Source organism: Anarrhichthys ocellatus, unplaced genomic scaffold (assembly GCF_004355925.1).
Source record: "Anarrhichthys ocellatus isolate YVR2014 unplaced genomic scaffold, GSC_Weel_1.0 scaffold37, whole genome shotgun sequence".
Taxonomy (NCBI): Eukaryota; Metazoa; Chordata; class Actinopteri; order Perciformes; family Anarhichadidae; genus Anarrhichthys; species Anarrhichthys ocellatus.
Genome location: NW_022280067.1, coordinates 2889483 through 2908550, shown reverse-complemented (window position 1 = coordinate 2908550; position 19068 = coordinate 2889483). Strand labels below are relative to the sequence as shown.

Sequence of the window (19068 nt, the reverse complement as noted above, 5' to 3'; positions counted from 1 at the left end):
AGTAGCTCTAGATGAGCTTAAAGAAAAGCACACGTACACAATACAAAGCAAACCGTTGATCCGTTTTCTTAAGACCTCTGATCCAAATAGGAAATATCATTTCAAGGTTTATGAATGAAAAAGACATTGCTCTGAATTTCTAATCACAAACAAACAAAGCCTTTTTAAAACATCGTGTATCATTAAAAGAGATGGATTCTACCCACTATAAACCCATTCATATGAATATTATAGGAATAAATGATCCAGAAACATTCCCAGGTGAAGTTCAGCCCCAAATGATCCAGTAAGATCTCGGCATGCTTCGACGGTGAGACTGCATCAATCATATTTTATTTTATCGCTCATACTGTCTAAATTTAGTGTAAGGTGACGCAATGCATCACATAGTTCTTTGAAGGAAATGGCGTAAGCAAGAGCAAAAACATCAGCCATATCAAAAGCTGGATGGGTGTGGACCGGTCCAGCCCTTTTCTCGGTGGGTGGAGGTACCAGCCTGCCTTCCCTTTGTACATCTTACATCTGGAACGGGCACATTTTTTCCCCTCTTTTTCCAAATAACATCTGCAGCTAAAAAGCCAGACAGGTAGTTAGAGTTGATTGGTCATGGATGGATTTTCTCTCTCTCTCTCTCTCTCTCTCTCTCTCCTCTCTTTCTATGTTGCTCTCTCTCTCTCCCTCCCTTTTTTCTATTCTACAAAGCCCAGAGGCTAGTATTTCACTGATTACAGAGTCCCCCTATTTGAATGGTCGTTTGTGTATTGTCAGAACAAAGGGGCGAGCGGCCTCTGAAGAGGTGCTAGACAGGGGAATGGATTGGGCTCAGCGATTAGGATGAGTGGAACTGCAGGTTCAGGCTAGCTTTACCAGAGCAGAGACCGCTCAAGGAGGGACTCCACTCCAACTGCTGTGGGACCTTTCGTGACTGGGAAAAAGAGGACTTTTGTGCAGCAGCTGCACTCCAGTGCGACTTATTGTTGAAGATAAATTGTAAGGAAGAGCATCGGGAGTTTAACAGGGGGCCGACTGACTCCTCGTATTGCTCTGGATTGGTGTTGTCACTCTGTCCAGATGCTGTAAAAGAGAAACCTCTGTCTTTAATTCCATGTACAATGCTCATTATAACCTTAAAGCACACACAGAGTGGCTAATGTTAGCCTTAAACAAGAAGTGGGCCAGCAGTAAAGCAAAACACCTCACTCTGCCTGAACAAGATGCCATGTATTAGTCCTATTAATGAGGCTGTGTTCTAAGGTTTGGACGCTTTTCATCAAACAGGAAGTGATTGATTAGAAGGACTTATTTCTTATTTTCTAATAGAAATGCCTCTAACTTGCTGGATCTAGCTTTAAAAGCACACACTTTAGTCTGAAATATGGGTATAACAAATACAAAGTAAGTTTTGAACAAAAAGGGAGAATGAGATTAATTCCAAAAAGTTGTAATTAGATAGAATGATGTGTTTTCTTAAACAATACAGGTCTCCCACAATTTTTCCAAATGCCATTGTTATCATTAAAATGTTCCTGAATATGATAGAGTTGCACAAGATGAGACCAAACTCATGTGTTGCCACAACAAGCGCACGAAAGACCAGTTGCACCTGAGGAAGTGCTTTCCAGACAGCTCAGTAATCAGATAAACATTAGCCTGACAGGTTTCGCCTTTGAACACTCACTTAGTACTTCTCACCCCTAACATGAAGGTAATGACTTAAAATCAAAGTCCTCATCAAATTATGCGGGGGAGTCCGGGTCACACTCTTGGTGGGCTTCGACATCCTTTTGATTGTAAAGCGCCACCTTTTCAAAGCTGTTTTTAAGCCGATTTTTAATGTACTGTCAGCCTTTGTGCCGTTAATGAGATCTATAAACGGCCATTCATCAAGGGCTGAAGATGCATTTACCAGAAACACAGCAGCGCAGCTAGGTGTAGTTTTAATAACTGTCAAATAATCGCACATTTTGTGTGAATGAGTCAAACCTTCTGGCCAGTTTGTGAGTCTCAGAGCAATTTTGTGCCACATTACAAACAACCAGCCCCTTAATTGGGTAATTATGGCAATCCAAGAAAACAATTATGGGGTCGTTCAATTCAGGGAGGAAAAACAAATTAAAGAGCTGACAAAAAAACACTTACATCATTTGACTTCCCACTCTTTCACCGCCAGTCCACCCAACTCTGAAGGCTTATTATGTCATTAAGGCACTCACATTGTTCGGCAAAAGTGTGAGAAGCAAGACTTTTTGATTACCGCTGCTCGTCCAAGAGACTTGACATTTATCTGTCAACCACGGGCCAAAAAACCTAGAACACATGGGGTCTGTCGGCTGGTTGTTATTCAATTGCTGCACTGTGACACATTCTGGCAGTTTCTCTGCACTGAGCGACGGCCAAAGAATTCGTCCAAGCAAGAATGGTTTAGTGATGTCTTCAAAACGCATGCAGTCACAAAGTTATTTCACGTGTTAGCAACTAGCAACGAGAGAGCAACAACCCTCGACTCCCCGCTGGACGAGAGGGAGCGAAGACGTCACTAATGTCAAACAGGCCACCGAATTCAGTGGGAACGTTTAATATGTTCTGCATGCAGTGCGGCGCTCAGAGATGATTTGTCGAAGAGCTACGCTTTCATTTTCACCCTTCACTCCCACGGCCTCCCCCTCCCCTCCCAAAAAGAGCGCCCGCACCCAAATTCTCTGGCTTCCTCCCTCCGAGGCAAAACCTAAATGGCCCTTAATGACTCCATGCAAACAACGTGTGACGGGGGACAAATTACTCAAACACTTTTTTTTATTTTTTTCTCTCCTTCAGGTGATACTTGAAAGGTCTCCGAGGTAGCTGGCTGTAGCTTCACCCTCCCTCCTCTGGCTCCTCTCTCTGTCACCCTCCGCAATGTCAAGGTGTCGCGACCCCGTTACGACCCAAACCCATGTTAGCCGCTGGACTTCAGTAGCCCGCAGAAGGGCACAGCCGACAGTGTGAAAAGGGATGTGTGTTTGGAGAGGGGGGGGGGAGGAGGGGTTGTAGGGTCAGCATATCCTAATGGGGTGAGGCTGATTTCAGTGAGAGGAGAGGAAGAGGGCCGTCCCGTTTAGGTCTCACACGCTTGTCGGCCTGTGACTTCCAGTTAAAAAAGGGCTTCTGGGTGGCTTATATGAGTCAGTGGTCACCCCTCGGCATCAATCGCCTCACCTTGGGAATTGAATGGGACACACACACACACACACACACACACACCCTCTCCGACACACACCACAACTACCCACCCCTGCTCGGCGGCCCTGGCACCCCTCCTTTCCTTTAAGTCAATATGTCCGTGTCAGAGATGAAAGTGCAAAGTGGGAGGGACGCGGAGGGGGTCCTGACACTAATGTAGTACATTGGGCTTCACTTACTGATCTGCCAAGTTCTTTTGTCAAGCCCTAAATGCCTGCTAGGGCCCTTTGAACCGCTGAGCGCTCGCCCGCCTTCAGATGCCTCCTCCTTTAGCTTCAATGAGATATCCTCGGTGACATTCCCACAGTCCCGTCGCTGCGGACAGACACGCATAGCTGCACGGGGACGCGGCGAGGGTTCAAATTCAAAAGGCTTGAAAGGAGCCCCGGAGTCGTCTAAATAACATCATCTACTGCTTTGCGGCCTCTCGACTTAAAAGTTACATTTGTTTTCATCCAAATTGAAATAGAATTGGCAAATGTGGCGGCGGAGGATCATTTCAGGCCCCGTTTGAATCTGTGGTTCGAAAAGCACTTTCATTGGCTGCCAAGCACAGCAAGCCAGGTAAACTAAGACCTTTAACTTGCTTGCTTGTTTTTCTCACTCCCTCACTCTTGTCAGCTAATCTCTGTGGGTAACCTTATCCCAACTCCTGAGTGGCTGCTGCCCCCCCTCCCTCCTCCTCCGAGCCTCAGAAAGTGGACTGTGAAACAGCTCTCCCCATTCATAAAGCTCACTCTTGTTATTGCTCGACCAGCAGCATACTGCACTTGATTGATTCTTGGTGTTTTATCTTTTCTTTTCTTTTTCACTTTTTCCATATAGTGTCAGCAGGCAATTTGTCGGAGCACCAACTCTTTTGACTGATGGTGTGAAAATGTAGTTTTCAATCCACATGAAAGATTCTTCCTTTTTAAAGGGTCAGTTCAACCAAATTGAAATATATATATATATAACACTCACATGCAGAAACCTCAAGAACTTAAAGATTAAACAGAGATAGATATTAACAAGATAAAATGACAAGTGGGTCCTCAAAGTGGACATTGCAAGAAAAAGCCAATAAAGTAATTTCATTAGAATTCAGATTAAGTTTTCGGGCACGAACGTGTTTTTTACTCCACTTTGCTTCCTTTTGAGCCACATGTTAGTTTACATTTCTAGAATAAATCTGTCCCTCTGGCTCCTGATTGGCCAACTGCCAACATGTCCAGACAAGTGCATGGCAGAAACAATCAAAAATTTGGCTTTTAGCCATTGTGTATTTCCCATACTCTTAGGACTGACACAATGATAAAAGTACCGTGATCGTCCCTTTTTGCCACGAGCAGAGATACGTTTCCTCCTCCTCGTGACTCCCAGGTGGCCACGTTAAGCGTGCTGCTGCGCGCTCTTTCCTCGGTTGTGGATTTACAGTCATGCTCCGAGAAGTTTTGTCACAAACATGTGCTTAAGAGGCGATGAGTGACTCCACGATGCTGGCTCCATCACAGTCAGTGTGGTAAATTGCTGTTTATCGTGCTGCTTTCTTTAAATCAGTTGTCAGGTGCTTTTGTTTTGAACTTTCAGAGAAATCTCGATCGGTGGCGAACTGCAGCTAACCTAAGCCTCATTTGATCAAATGGCAACCGAAACCTTGTATTTGTAAAGAAATTATCTTTATCTATAATTACTATTTGCCAAAGTCTTTTTGCTGTGATTTCCCTCCCTTAGGCAGGGAAAATTAGTCATGCTTTAAATGACATTATACATCGGTTGTGTTACAGGGCTTATTAAAGTGCACTGTGGTTGACAGGATCAAGCCTTCTTGTTAGGCAGACAGCCATGAATCACTGGTAAACCCACATCAACCCACTTTATCCACATTTGTACTTGCTCACAACACAAACGATTTAACTTGTCAGTGTAAATCATAAACACTCAGATTAAGTCTTCATAAAGAAAAGCCATAAATTCATATTCTTTTCCGGATACATTATGATTTCTTTTGTTTATTTTTTTGGTTGTGTTTGCTGATGTTGATCTGCAGCTGGAGCTCTTAGTTAAACACTCCCTTTGATTCCCCGCTAAACTCACCACAGGAGGCCCTTTGAAATCCCCAACATGGGAAGTTTTGTATGTAATCATTTAGATTCATTTTGAATATCAATGGGACAGGAATGCCGAGGATCCAGTTTTAATGGGACAATAAAGGCGAACCCTCTTTTTTTTTTTTAATGGCAGCGGGGATGTGGGCTCGCTTTACTGCTGCCAGCTCGTAAACACATTCACACCTCTCTTTCATTTAAATGCGGGATAAGTTATAGCACATTATTGGAAAAAAAAATCGAGGTCGACAACAAACTGCATTTGAATGGTGTCTGGGAGAGCCGAGGCCAATCCACAAAGCAGCGGCACTTTAAAAAGCGCGAATAACAGAGAGAGAGAGAGTTTTTACACACAGCAACTATGTTCATATTTCACTCTCATAATAACAATATGTTCATTGTTGTAAAGGCCTTTAAAGTAATAGAAACTGAAAATGTGGTTTTACAAAGTTAAGGTAATTTAAAAAAAATCGTGTAATACAATTTATTAACTACTTTGTTTGCTTATTTCTATCATCCCATGCCTCCAATTAGACGTAGCTCCTGTAAATCAGGTTGTCTTTGTCCATATTCGCAAACCAATTAAATCATTTCCCAAACTTTCTTCAGGAAAAATACATTTTATTAATTTCAAAAAGCAGTATCTTCTTGTTCTTAATCTACTTTGCGCCGCGCTTTGCCCTCCGAGAGGAGAGAAGAAAAAAAGTCTGCAAGCTGATGGTCTCTCCAAGATTACCCTATCAGGTGCAAACCGCTGACATGTTTCCACCCACCAACAACAAAAAAGCCTCTCTGTGCCCAAATCTCCAGCCGCAGACGCACAAACACCACTGACAGGCACTGCTGCGCCATCACCAACCCCCAAACCTCTCCAGGGATCCGCTGCGATTCTTCAACACTGCTTTTTTTAAAAAGCACAACTCTTCTGTTTGCCTGGATAAGTTTGTTTGCCCACTTTTAGCGACTTGTTTTTCCTGGTAGAAAGGCGTTTAATTATTCAGCGCTTTAACTTTTAACACCGCAGCACTTGGTAGAATAAAATGACCCACGCAAGGTGTAAAAATCCCCCGCAGGTACGGACGGAGTTGAGGAGCCTGTGATCTCTGGAGCAGCAGGATTTGGATTGTGTGCGCAAAACTCGAAGGATATTGTATTGAGCGAGGGGAACATTTTTTTTTTTTTTTGAGAGGTTGAATTTTGAATCCTTTCCACGCTTGGCACCGATTTACGGAGACGTTGCGGGATATCGGGGAGCAGAGGAGACTGAGATGAGAAAACCCCCCAAATCTTCTGGATACTTCCCCCCCAACAAGGAAACACCTAATGTTGCGCTCCGTGACTCTGCTGCTGCTCTCCAGTGATCTATCCTTACGCTGGGATTCAATCTCCTACTTACCCCCGGAGTTGTGTGCGTAAAGGACGCGCGGGGGAGCGAAAGCGAGAGAGAGGGGGGCGATTTCGCCAACCTTTCCTGGGGCTCTAAATCTGTGGAAGCAGGTGTATTTCTGCGAGTCAAGATGTCTGTGCTGCCTTCAAGGTTCATATACCTGTAAGTGTTCCGCATCTCCGTTTGCCTTTCGCACATTAAACCATGCATTCTTACCAATAGAAGTCGCCAAAAAGCTTCGTATTTGCGCGTTGCTTTCATCCAGGTAGGCTGCGTTTATTCTTCATGTAATTGCCTGTGTGATTCACTCCCCTCCTCTGCCTTCTCTCTCTTTCTCCCTCCACATAGGTGTTTACATTTTCTGGTACTCTATTTCCAGCTACAGGTATGTTTACTCCCTCGATCAACTCAATTTGTCTGTCTGTGTGTGTGTGTGTGTGTCTGTGTCTGTGTCTGTGTGTGTGTGTGTGTGTGTGTGTGTGTGTGTGTGTGTGTGCGCGCGCGCGCGTGCGTGTGTTTGCATGTGACTGTGCAGCTTTCTCTGATTTCTTTGTTGAATACTGATGATGGGTTTAGGTTATTTTCAATGTGGTCCCTACAAACTCAAATGACTTGCTTACATTAAATCCATATTCATTAATATTAATTAGGATCTAATAATCGGCCTATCATTTTAGGAAAGCATGTGCTGTGCAAAAAAAATCGCTAAAATCAAAAAGGACATTCCGAAAAAAAGGGGGGATGACAATAAATGGACAGAGGAGATGTGAGCTATTATAGAGATACACAATGAAAAAAGTACCACAAATGTGAGAAAGAAAGTAACCAAAGTCAGTATTGAGCACTGTAATTCATATTATAGCAGCAACTTCACGAGATACAAATGCAGTTCTCGAAGTATATTCCCTATAAAATGACTAATGCAAAAATAATACAACCTGCAGGTATAAAGAAATATCTTAGGGAATAAGGCGCTGAGGAAACTCCTATCTGATGCTTGTGTTGCACCCAGGCTAATCAATAAATATCCCCAATCAGTTTGTTACTATCTATCTAGCAGATATGAATTAAAACCAGTTGTTTTTAATCTGGAGTTCAAGTAGCAGTTTCGGTGTTTTACAACAGAATAGTGTAATAAATGTTTAGATCCCTGGGGTTAAAAGTTGTTCTCTCAACAGATGGGCTCGTTTGGCGCTCGTTGCCTCGGTTTTTATTAGTCGCGTCTCACTTTGAACAGTAATGATTTGCAGGCATCCACTCACCTAATTGCGCGCTGTGATTCAGATAAGATGCAGAGAGCACGCTCCTTCACTCATAAAGCTATCCGATCACTTTATTGCTATATGACGTGTCTGATCGTAATGTCCCACGTGCTGTTATGTTTTTAGATTATCCTCTCAGTGTTGCTACGATCTGGAATATTAAAACAGCATTGACTGATTAAAAAAGAAAAAGAGCAGGTTAGGTTTTCATCTCTCTTCCACTTCGGGACGCATTTTCATCCACATATAGTAACATGCTGGTAGTTTTTATGTAATTATATCTTTAACAGATTACAAAAAAAGATAAAAACATTTTGATATTTGACCTTGTTAGATGGAAATAGTTTGTAGACTATATAAAATACATTTTATTGGTTGCACCATTCTGATATTTTACTTCTTCAGAGCTGCTTGGATCACCTTGTCCTGGTCGGGTAGCCAGTTTGTATCTCAGCGACAAAATAACAGGTCTAAATCCTGAAGTAAATTTTCTGACCGAGAACTTTTTTTTATAATAATTTCTCAGAGACAAAATATAAAAACCTGAAACCTCCCCAAAACTAGAAAACTGCAAAGTTATATACAGTAAGTCTATGTGCTCTGATTATTCCAACAGAGCTGGCACAAACAAAGCCATAGTGTCGACTGACCACTCCTCACATGTAAGACAGGATCAACTTCATGCAGAATGTGGCCCAACAGACGTATGAGGTGCACCAATGACTGACGTTTTATGTTTGTTAATATGTGATATGCATGTTTATTTGTTTATTGTGGCTTAGAGAAAAATTCAGATTAGATAAAGGCATTTATCGAACAAAGGAAATGCATCGTAGCTCTCTTGAGTGCTACCAGGATAATGATCAAGCTGAAGATATGCAGTAATAGCACTTTACTGCCCTCTTTTCTCATCGCCTCTCCGTGTTGTTGGCCCACTCTGCTTCTCAGCGCCGCTACGCACGGCTAATGGCTCCTACGTGTCATGCTGTGGTTGTGATTTTCATGAGGAAAGACAACAGAAGCAACCACAGTTGGAAGTACACTTTGAATGCACTGCCAGCATGTGAATGTGTCTCTCCCTAGTTGTGTGTGTGTGTGTGTGTGTGTGTGTATGTGTGTGTGTGTGTGTGTGTGTGTGTGTGTGTGTGTGTGTGTGTGTGTGTGACCCTGTCTGTGTGTGTCAAGCAGATAGCAAGGTGTATCTTAGATGGATGCGACAACTCAGCTTCCTGGGTGAAGATGAGTGCCAGACTTTTGAAGTTTCAACCATATCCGTTTTCATGCTGTGTCTTTGAAGAAAGGAGACAGCGTGATAAAAAAACAAAACTGTTGTCGCTAGCATTCACCCCGGCCATGTGCTTAGGCTTGCCTTTCCCTTGATGCAAAATGCAACTGTCTACCAAACACACCTTTATGTTTGTTTAGAGATGGGGAGATTTGGGATAAATCCCTCAGCAGCCCGGTTAGGCCAAGTTATGTTGTGTGTTCAGGTTTTTTTTTTTTTTGTTCCTTTTCTTGCTCGTCAGCTTTGAGGTTCATTTTGAGAGAAAGTTGACAAATGCTGATGTTCGGCTTTTGAAATGGACGCATCATTTTCAACACATTTGTGTGCAGTTCTGGATGAGCACTTTGCTGTTGCATGAATGTTTAATTTTATACCGGCATGTAGTAGTAATCCAGCGTCTTTCCTTTTTTTTTTGTAGTATCTTTGGTTCCAAGCGCTCTAGTCGTGCTCTGTGAAGGCCGGTAATAACTTGTCAGTCATATGTTTAGAGCCTTTTTCCTTGGATGAAAAGTGCTGTAGGTGCTGCTTTTGTCTTTGTTTGTTCAGCCGGTGTGGCTGCTGCTGCCGCTCATGCTAGCTGCTCAGCTTTTAAATGCATCATTTTCTGGATCTTCCCTTGGGAGCATTTAATAAACGCTAAATGTTTTAGAGCATCAAATGTGAAAGCTTCCGTGAGTCTCTGGAGCAGAAGTTTAAAAGGTTTAACCAAGAACATCTCTTTAATTTCAATATACAGTAAATGTAGTCTGGCACATTTTGTCTATGTGCATTTATTGACGGGGCGGGGCGGCTGTGTCTCAGGGGTAAGAGTGGGTTCGATCCCCGGCTTCTCCTGTCCACATGTTGAACAGTGTCCTTTAGCGAGACACTGAACCCCGAGTTACAGCGTCCCACTGCTCCTAAAAGCTGAGGATGGGTTAAATGCAGAGGTCAAGTTTAATGTATGTGACGATAAAAATACAGTTTAAGTTACCTGTGAGGTAACACAGATGTCAGTTGTTCTGAACACTGGTGTGTTGAAATGACAAATCCTTGAATTGAACAGGTTGCATTGGGTTAACAGTTCCCTGGTCTGATGTTAATGTGCCTCAGTGAAACTGTAAATCTCCTGGTTGAGGCCTGGTTGTCCTGGTCTGAGTTTATAGGATTAAGGACCTGGTTGAGGGCGACTATAGGTATAAGGTGATCTTTTTAGGGCTCCACAAAGTACTGATCTTGATTTTTATTTTTATTTTTTTTTTTACTGTAGCCCAAAAAAACATGTTTGAGGACAATGTAACATCATGGTTGTCAAGGCTGAGTATTTTCATGCAGGTTGTGTTGCATGTTGGAATACTTCCTTAGAATAAAGGAGGAATTAGAGTGACCTAATTGGGGTTAAAGAATGAGCCAATGGAGCAACAACTCATTTTGATACTTTTATTTTAAGGAGAAGCTTACTGGCCATAAAAAAAAACCCTAATAAAAATCCTATTGCGTGATATAAAGTCATCATAGTTCTTAGGTTTTGATGCCTTGCAGTCAATATTAATGAGTTGCATCAGTAGGTTATGCATTTCGATATCCAGCCTCTCATTTTCCACACCGCCTGAAGCCAAAAGTAACATTATGGGCGTGTTTCCTAAATGTCAAGATACAGAAGCTGTGTCCCAGTTCGGGGGGCTGGATCCTCCGAGGGCCACATTTCTAGACCGAATACGTCATGATGAGCCAACAAGTCCTTCCGCCCAGAAATGCTGCCGATGTCTCACAATCTATTGGGCATTTGAGAGGAAAAATCCTTGAGATGACGTTAGAAGTTGACATCCAAACTATTGCTGGTGGGGCGCGGCATAGCTCCAACATGAAGGACTCATCTTCGTGGACATTGTTCTTCTAAGGATTATTGTATGGCACATCTCTCTTAGTTTAAGAATTTGTTCTCCCAAAGCCACAGCTTCCCATCATGTTTGCTACATGTCGTTAATTCACTGAAGTTAGAATAACAAGGACTCTGGGTATGTAATGTGTATATAATTAGCCACCTGAGAACAGTCGCATAAAAAGCCATTACTGTGCAATTACTACACCATACAGCTGGGGAAATGGGATCTTGGCGTGAACTGAGATTCCAGGGCTTCTGAAAGTATACGTTTCCTCTCGCACTTCCACGTGTCGGGTGACACGGTTGCTCTCCTGACGTGCCGTCGTCTTCTGCGATTTCCTCTATTTCCTCTATTTTTCATGGTTTACGATGACTCGTAAACAGCCGGCGAGTGAATTCTGAAAGGTGGATTCGGACGATTTGATCAGAAGCTCCTCCTACAAGAGTGTTTTTGTGGTTCAAGGTGCCTCTTGCCACCTCTCAATCTTGTCTTTCCTCCTGCTGTGTTTCCTAATTTATGGACCCTTCTTGGCCTGCAGGCAGATATTTGTTTGATGATAGTGCAACAGGTCTGGATGCTTCAGGTGTATAATTGCTAGTGGCTTGCTTGCTTGTGGAAATGGAGTAAAGGTTTCTCAATATCGCCGGGGGCACAAGCATACGGCTGTCTCAATGTGAAGCAACAGAAGGCTGCACTACAGGCTTTGCACTTGTTCTGGGGGTTACGGTGACTTCATTAACGCACCTTGTAAGTAGTTATCAGCTTGTAAATGCAACGCATGTAAAATGTGCCAGTTAAAAGCGAGAAGAGAAAACACTAAAATGCAGCAGTCACAATTTCCCGGTTGGTATCTCGGTTTTGAGCCCTGGAGGCACAATGTTTTCTTGACACAGGGCCCATAAAAGCAACAGCACACATCACTATCAACACTTGTACCGTGATGATCTCTCACTGTCTTGTCTTTCCGTCTCTCTCTCTCTCTCTCTCTCTCTTTTTCTTTCCTCCTGTCTCACACCTCCGTGCAGGAATCCCAGCAGACCACTGCCGATTTCAGGTTTTACATCGAGAACCACACGAGGAACCCGGACGACCTGAGCCGCAAGCAGGTCCGGATCTACCAGCTCTACAGCAGAACCACAGGCAAACACGTCCAGATCTTGGGGAAGAAAGTCAACGCCAACGGAGATGATGGGGGCAAGTATGGTATGGGAGAACTCCTGTGCATCTCACCCGACACGTTAGCCAGTTTGTTATAAGAGGATGAGAAATCACCGCCACCTTCCTGCCAGATGTTGGTGCTTCTTTAGATTTTCTTTCCCTCACTCCTCACTTTGGCTGTTTACTAACCATTGTGTGGAGGTTGTTTTCCATACTCTGTGTTTGGCTTGGACAAAGTGGACGGTGACTTTTGTAAGCCACCAAGTACTGGTTGGGCTGGAAACATTATGAAATTGCTGACCTTGCAATTGATGTTTACTGTAGCATCTGGGTATCCAGAGCAAGTCTATGTTTACCTCGATGGATTTGTAGGCCAACGGTGTGAATTTTTGACAGAATGACTAATATGGACCAAAACTGACTGGTTGGTTTGCCATGCTGCAAAATATTATATATATATATATATATATATATATCTTTACTGTTTTCGGTTGTGAGCTTTTAAGGTCATGTAGGATAAAACTCTGTGGTTTTACTCAACTTCACTGTCTCTTAATTTATCTGTAAATGTGGGTGTTTTTCACTTCATATGCACCCATATTTGGAAATGAAAATTGGTGAAGTCTCAACGGCATTGTCCTTGAACTTGAAAGGGCAAGAGAAAGTTAAATTTACGATGTTTCATTTCCTAAACTACACAGTGATCATTTTAAAGATTCCGTTTTATCTATTTTCAGCTATGCTCCTATCAACCTTACATATAACATCTCTGTGTGGCCTTGTTGACAATTTCAAATCAAAAACAACACGGCGGATGAGTAAATCGACGGTCAGTGAAGCGCCCTTTGATGCGGCGGCACAAACAACAGGACTTGTTTTGTGCTTTCCTGCAGGTATTTTGCTCACAACAGCTGACTCACGGCTCTGAAATTGCGGGTCTTGAATGCCTCTGAGTTAGTGTGTTCAGTCACAGATGCGCCTAGGCGAAGTTTCCTCACTGCTTGTTAGAGCTTGAGTGGAAGCAGATCCAATTTTTCCCATGAGGCCTTGCCAATTCTCCCCTCCGCCCCTCCTCCTCCTTCTCCCGTCCCGCGCCTCCTCCTCCTCTTCTTCCTCCTCCTCCTCCTCCCCATCCAGCTGCAGTACCTGGCACCTGTGAACTCCTTTGCACTCTCTAATAACGCTCAGGAAGACACTCTGATCCACTCTCAGTCACTGCAGCTTCACGGCGGAGCGCAACAAACCACCACAAAAGAAATATATTGCTTGGATGTAGAGCTTTATGTCCGCTAAGTCCGTATCAGCACAGTCAAAGAGCGGGCGTTATCATTCTTCTTAGGTATTAGCGTAGCATATTCATTACTTTTAAGAGACTAGAACAATCCTTTTCCAGAACAATCTGTCGTAAATGATGCCTGTTGTCCACTCGGAGCAGACGGTGGGTCACTGCAAAGGCTTTTAAACTGATAAATGCTGCAACATGGAATTAAAGCAGGAGTTTCAGCTATTTTGACAGATGACCCCCATGCTGAGGTTAATAAAAGCCTGTGGCCCCTCATTATTTATACCGCCCCGAGGAAGAAAACACTTCACTGGTTAAGAGATCACTGCAAGTGGTATTTAATGAATGCATTGATCAGATATTCAAACATTTCTGTCAGAATTCCTTCATTTTATATGCCAGCTATGGCTGCCAGCAGAGTCCCGAGCCTGAGAATTGTTTAAAGAAACACACAGTGTTAATATACAAAACATCACGGTGACCACTCACTGACTCCTGAAGATATTTGCTTGTGGATGCTGTTCAGATAAAATGAAATTACTCCATTTCTTTGTTATTTAACTTACAGTGGGGAGGAAAATGTTGTTTTATCTGATGTTCTCGGTCGAGGCTTCATAGCTGAGGTTGAATTTTTGGGTCTCCGTGCAAAACCAGCAAAGAGTGAGAAGGCCAAAGTGTTGTCAAATGACTCCTGATTTGACTTGCAGAGCTGACGTATCTTTTTAAACATCATTCACATTAATTTTCCCTTCGCAAGGACTCCAAAGGGTCCAGACTGGTCTGGATGTACAATCGGAAATCTCTCAAAAGAAGAGAAAGAATAACTTCTAAAGTTTCACCTTTTTGAGAGAGGTTTTCTTCTTCCCCCTTTCCTCCCAAGGTTGGATTTTAGGGGGAGGGAGGAGGAGGAGGAGGAGGGGGGGGGTTACTTCTGCCCTCGAGCCCGTCCCGTCCCCTTCGCCTATTCTTCCTCTGCTCCCTTGAGCGCCACTGAATGGCCCTGTGTGTTAAACAAATGGATCATCTTAACTTTTTGATTGAGTGAGCACAGACTAAAGGGAACTTGAAACCTAATCCTGAGGGGCACATAACCGCTGCACAAATGTTTGGCAGATCTCTTTGCTGGTCGAGGGGCGAGCAGAGACAAAGGTGACCTCGCAGGGGTTAACATTTTGGAGGTGGGGAGGTGGGGAGGGGGGGATAAAAGAGCCGCCGGGATGCGTCTCGAGAGTGGATTACTGCTGTGTCAGGCTGAAGTGGCGGTGGCATTGTTGTTTTGGTTCATATATGGTATTGTGTAAAGAAAGTTATACACTCAATATACCTTAAAAACAGAACTATGTGCTCTGGAGTATAGATGTTATAGCCTCGAGTGTTTTCAGCTGTTCAAATAAATGATTTCCCGTAATGCTTGATGTGATTCAAGGCAATCTAACCTCTGGTACAACTAATATTGGGGGTTGACTGTTTTGTGGTGGTATATGAAGAAATATAGCAACTTAATAGTTAAATTAAACACGATCATTTTTATGTCTTCAATATGTGGGAACTCCAAAAAATTGAGTATTGAATAAAAGTACAGGACATTGTTGACCATTAGCGAGAAAAAGTATTGTCTAAATGTACGGGGGTCCTTATTGAAGCTCGCGGATGCGAGTGGAAAGACTTGCCCTTAACAGAGTCTTCTTTTCCTTCTCTATTCCAGCTCTCCTCGTGGTCGAGACGGAAACCTTCGGGAGCCACATTCGAATAAAAGGAAAAGAGAGCGAACATTACATTTGCATGAACGAGAAGGGCAAGATAGTCGGAAGGGTGAGTATCTTTTGGATTTCATTTTAGGAATATTATTTTAAAAAAAAGTAAGCTCATTATTTTCACTGACAAGAATAAAAGTTGCTCTTTCTAATATCAAAATGAATATTTTAATATTTTAAAGGGAGCTCTTAATCCCGGCTGTCTTGAACGCAGCCTCAGATCTGCTTTCTCCTGCTGTTTCTGTACACCCTAACAAAACCCCTTTGATAACTCGCAGCCCTTCTTCCATTACGTAATCGGCCTACTCCTTTGACACCCGATCAGTCAATTACGGACTGCAATCACCACAATGCATTGAGAGACTAATGGTCACTTAGGAGGAATGCCATTGCAATTATATCACTTAGTCACACCAGGTGGCCACAAAGCGCGGGATGACTGCATGCGACTCTGCGGACGGCCGCTCTCGATATGGAAAAGGAAGTCGATGTTTGAAAACGCTCACTGTGGAGGCACACGCGTCACCGTGTTGCATTTAATAACTCACTCTGTCGGCATCGGAGGGGCTGCAGCAATTCACACACACACGTTTTCACTCTCTCATCAAGGTCGTCTGTTAGAAACATGCATTTTCTATGTTGTTTTAGTTGCTGGGGCTTCATTTCTTTAAAAGAATGGTCTTTGACTTCCTCCTTTAAACCATCAAAGGATTATTTTAACAATCGGACAAGACAACGTTGAATTATTGATCGCTGGTGGTGTTCAGCTTCCTTAATAATAACAAATAAGTTGAACTGGAAACTGGTGTCTTTTCACCCAAATTATGAATAAAAAAGATTTTCTGACTTAACCCTATTTTATATGCAAATTGTTTATTTTTTATGGGTCCATCTTTTATTCTGAGATATTTACTGCCACCCTATTTCAAAAGTTCAAATTTGGTGTGAAAATCCTCTAGATTTCCATCAGAATTTAACTTTTTTTATATTCGTCACCAGCATGTTGACGAATATAAGCATGAGCTACAAATTTTTTAATGAATTTGTAGCTCAGTTACTTAAAAGCAATAGTTTGACATTTTGGAAGGTTCACTTTCTTGCTGAGAGTAAGATGAGAATCTTTTAGCATTCAGTTAACTATGAAGCCAGTCTTTATGCTAAGCTAAGCTAGTCGTCTCCTGGCTCTCGCTACATATTTAACATGCAGACATGGAACCTACAATGTCAAATTATTCTTTTACAACCACTACAACCATTGTAATGTGGTACCTGTGATACTTTAGTGAACAAGTGTGAAAAGGAGCAACCAGACAGGAAGTAGTTTCATATTACAGTAGTGCAGTAGAGAGTAAATGTGTGCAGGTGAGGGCACTAGTCATGTTAAAGTGAAGACATCTAACCTTAGTTTAGTGTTAACTCATGAGAAGACCTTTTCTACTAAACAGTTTTTATTTTCAATCTAAATGTATCTGTTAGCTTACCTTTAAAAAACATGTTCTTAACACATAATTGTATTCTGTTTCACACTAAACCTGAAAATACAAAACTCAGACAGAAAAGCAAACCATCCTGAGCCCGAACACACTGATTAAATGGAGATGAGCCAGACTGTTCGCTGGAAAAGAGGTCACGCTGCTGTTACAAGTGAATTAACGTCCTATTTCTTTTCCCTTCTCTCAGCCCGATGGAAGGAAGCAGGAGTGCGTCTTTGTCGAGGAATTCCTGGAGAACAACTACACGGCTCTCGTGTCGGCCAAGTACAAAGGATGGTACCTCGGCTTCAACAGGAAGGGGCGGCCCAAGAAAGGCTCGCGGACCACGCAGAGGCAACAGGAAGTCCACTTCATGAAGCGCCAGCCGAAGGGCAGGCCGGACCCGCTGGAGGAGTTTCGTTTCACCACAGTGACTAAGCGGACACGGAGGGCTCGACGATTAAAACCCAACTCCAAGAAGAACTGATGGGGACCAATGGGACAGCACTAATTGTCCTCGGGGGAGGGGGAGAGGGGGACAAAACAAAAACTAAAACTGTAACTGAAAATCTCAAGCTTCTTGTCTTAAAAGAATCACCTTAAAGACTTCACTTCTGTAAAAGTAAGACGGACAAAAAGAACAAAAAAAAAAAGTCAAAGATGTTTTATTTTTGTATTTCAGGATGACTGAATATTTCCTAACTCTTGGATTCTTCTGGGTTGATGTCATTGTGCTAACGTGTCCGTCATGTTATTTATACTGGATAAACTAAAGGACCTCTGAGAGAATTCCTGTCGCCGTCGTCCTCAGCGACGTTTGAACTGCAGGCTGAAGGCCTTACTTTCTTTTTGACAATGGGGGCTGAAGCGTGGAGCTGACGCAACGTTATAAAAATCAGCCAACTAGAGATTTATTGGAATACCTGTCGGCTTTTGTTTGTGTTGCCACCTGACAACGAGGATCCCATACTTTCCACTGGAACCAGACGCCATGGAGATGAAACGGACTGAGGTGGCAGTCGCAAGTGACACTGTGCTGCTGGGATAACTGTGTAGCTTTGAGTGCAATATTTTACAGGTCTCTCTCTTTCTCTTCCTCTCTCTCTTTTTTTTTTCCATATGTCTCTCAGCTCCACTCGTGGCTCCGGGAATGCGTCGAAGCCTCCGAGTACTGTGTGTGATTTCCTTGACGTTTCCATGCAGCGTGTGATTCAGCTAAAAACACGACATGCTTTGACTAGTCGGGCACCAGCCCTAGAAAAAGAAAACAATACAAGCAAAAATATTACAGCTCATGTGATTCATAATTCCACAAAAGTCTTCCAGCTTCATCACATTTGGGAGACGGATGTTAATCCCTCTCGTGTCCCCTTGGGTTTTGTGTTTTTTTTAAAAGCTCTTCCTCACGCCTGTTAAAGTCGCTCCAGAAAAGGATGCCTTCATCCTTCTGAGTGTGAGCTCGCTGATATTTCGGGGCGGGTGATGAAGACTTCCTCTACCTCCTTGTTCTTCTTTGTTTATCTTCAGCTAGTCTGACTGTCTGTGTTCAGTTAATCTCAAGAACCTTTCAGTCGACTCGACGCTGAGCTGAACTGAGCTCTTCTGTTTTTTTTTGTTTTTTTTCTTTCTTCCAAAATCATCTTTTGACTGTGAGCTCATCTTCGCTCCTTTCACTGTCACTGGATGAAAGTCTCAAAGATGCTTTTCTGGAGAAAGCTTATCCCTGTGCTTTTTTCCAGATCAGTGATCCACAGACAGGAATGCTGTCGCTCTGACGACCCCTGATCACTTCATGAATCCACATTTTTGACAATTAAAGACTTCTCCCCAGAAACCCAGATGAGCAACTTGTCCAGGATTGTGGGAACATTTTCAACGACATGAGTTTGTGTCTGAATCGTAAAAAGGGAAAAGTCTCTGCTTCAATCATTCCTTCTCTCACTGACGACCAACTCCAGCCTCTTTTCACCTGTAGTATGTATTCACCTGTCCGCTGGCAGGTTTTTGTATGAGTCGCTACTAACAACATGACACATTTATGATTTCTTTTTTTTTTTTTTTTTAAACAAATGTAAGCAAAAATAATTTTATGACTATTATTAAGATATTTATTGCCTCCCTTTGTAAATAAAATGTGATGAGTTTTATTTGGCCTCTGTTAATAAAATGAGGACTATATTTTAAAAAGGAACTATTCTACGTCTTTATTGCACTGTGGAGTAAAGCGCCTTTATGTCCCTGTTCAGACCGGAATTCTTCTGATGTGCACGTTGAATATCGTGCTGCCTAAAATAGCA

General features: G+C 42.8%; 1 protein-coding gene across 1 annotated transcript; it reads left to right on the top strand.

The window, feature by feature from the left end:
* Nucleotides 1-4225: 4225 nt before the first annotated feature.
* Nucleotides 4226-18812, top strand: fgf24 (fibroblast growth factor 24). The gene is made up of 5 exons (XM_031866912.1): nucleotides 4226-6855; nucleotides 7042-7078; nucleotides 12131-12308; nucleotides 15251-15357; nucleotides 16980-18812. The coding sequence occupies exons 1-5, from the start codon at nucleotides 6824-6826 to the stop codon at nucleotides 17256-17258; spliced, it is 633 nt and encodes a 210-aa protein (XP_031722772.1). The 5' UTR covers nucleotides 4226-6823; the 3' UTR covers nucleotides 17259-18812.
* The last annotated feature ends 256 nt before the right edge of the window (nucleotides 18813-19068 follow it).

What these genes read in the sequence shown, in the direction of transcription:
- fgf24 (XM_031866912.1), top strand. Translation starts at nt 6,824, where the DNA reads ATGTCTGTGCTGCCTTCAAGGTTCATATACCT. An exon ending in CCTTCAAGGTTCATATACCT is followed by an intron (nt 6,856 to 7,041) that starts GTAAGTGTTCCG and finishes CCCTCCACATAG; the next exon opens with GTGTTTACATTTTCTGGTAC. An exon ending in AGGGCAAGATAGTCGGAAGG is followed by an intron (nt 15,358 to 16,979) that starts GTGAGTATCTTT and finishes CCCTTCTCTCAG; the next exon opens with CCCGATGGAAGGAAGCAGGA.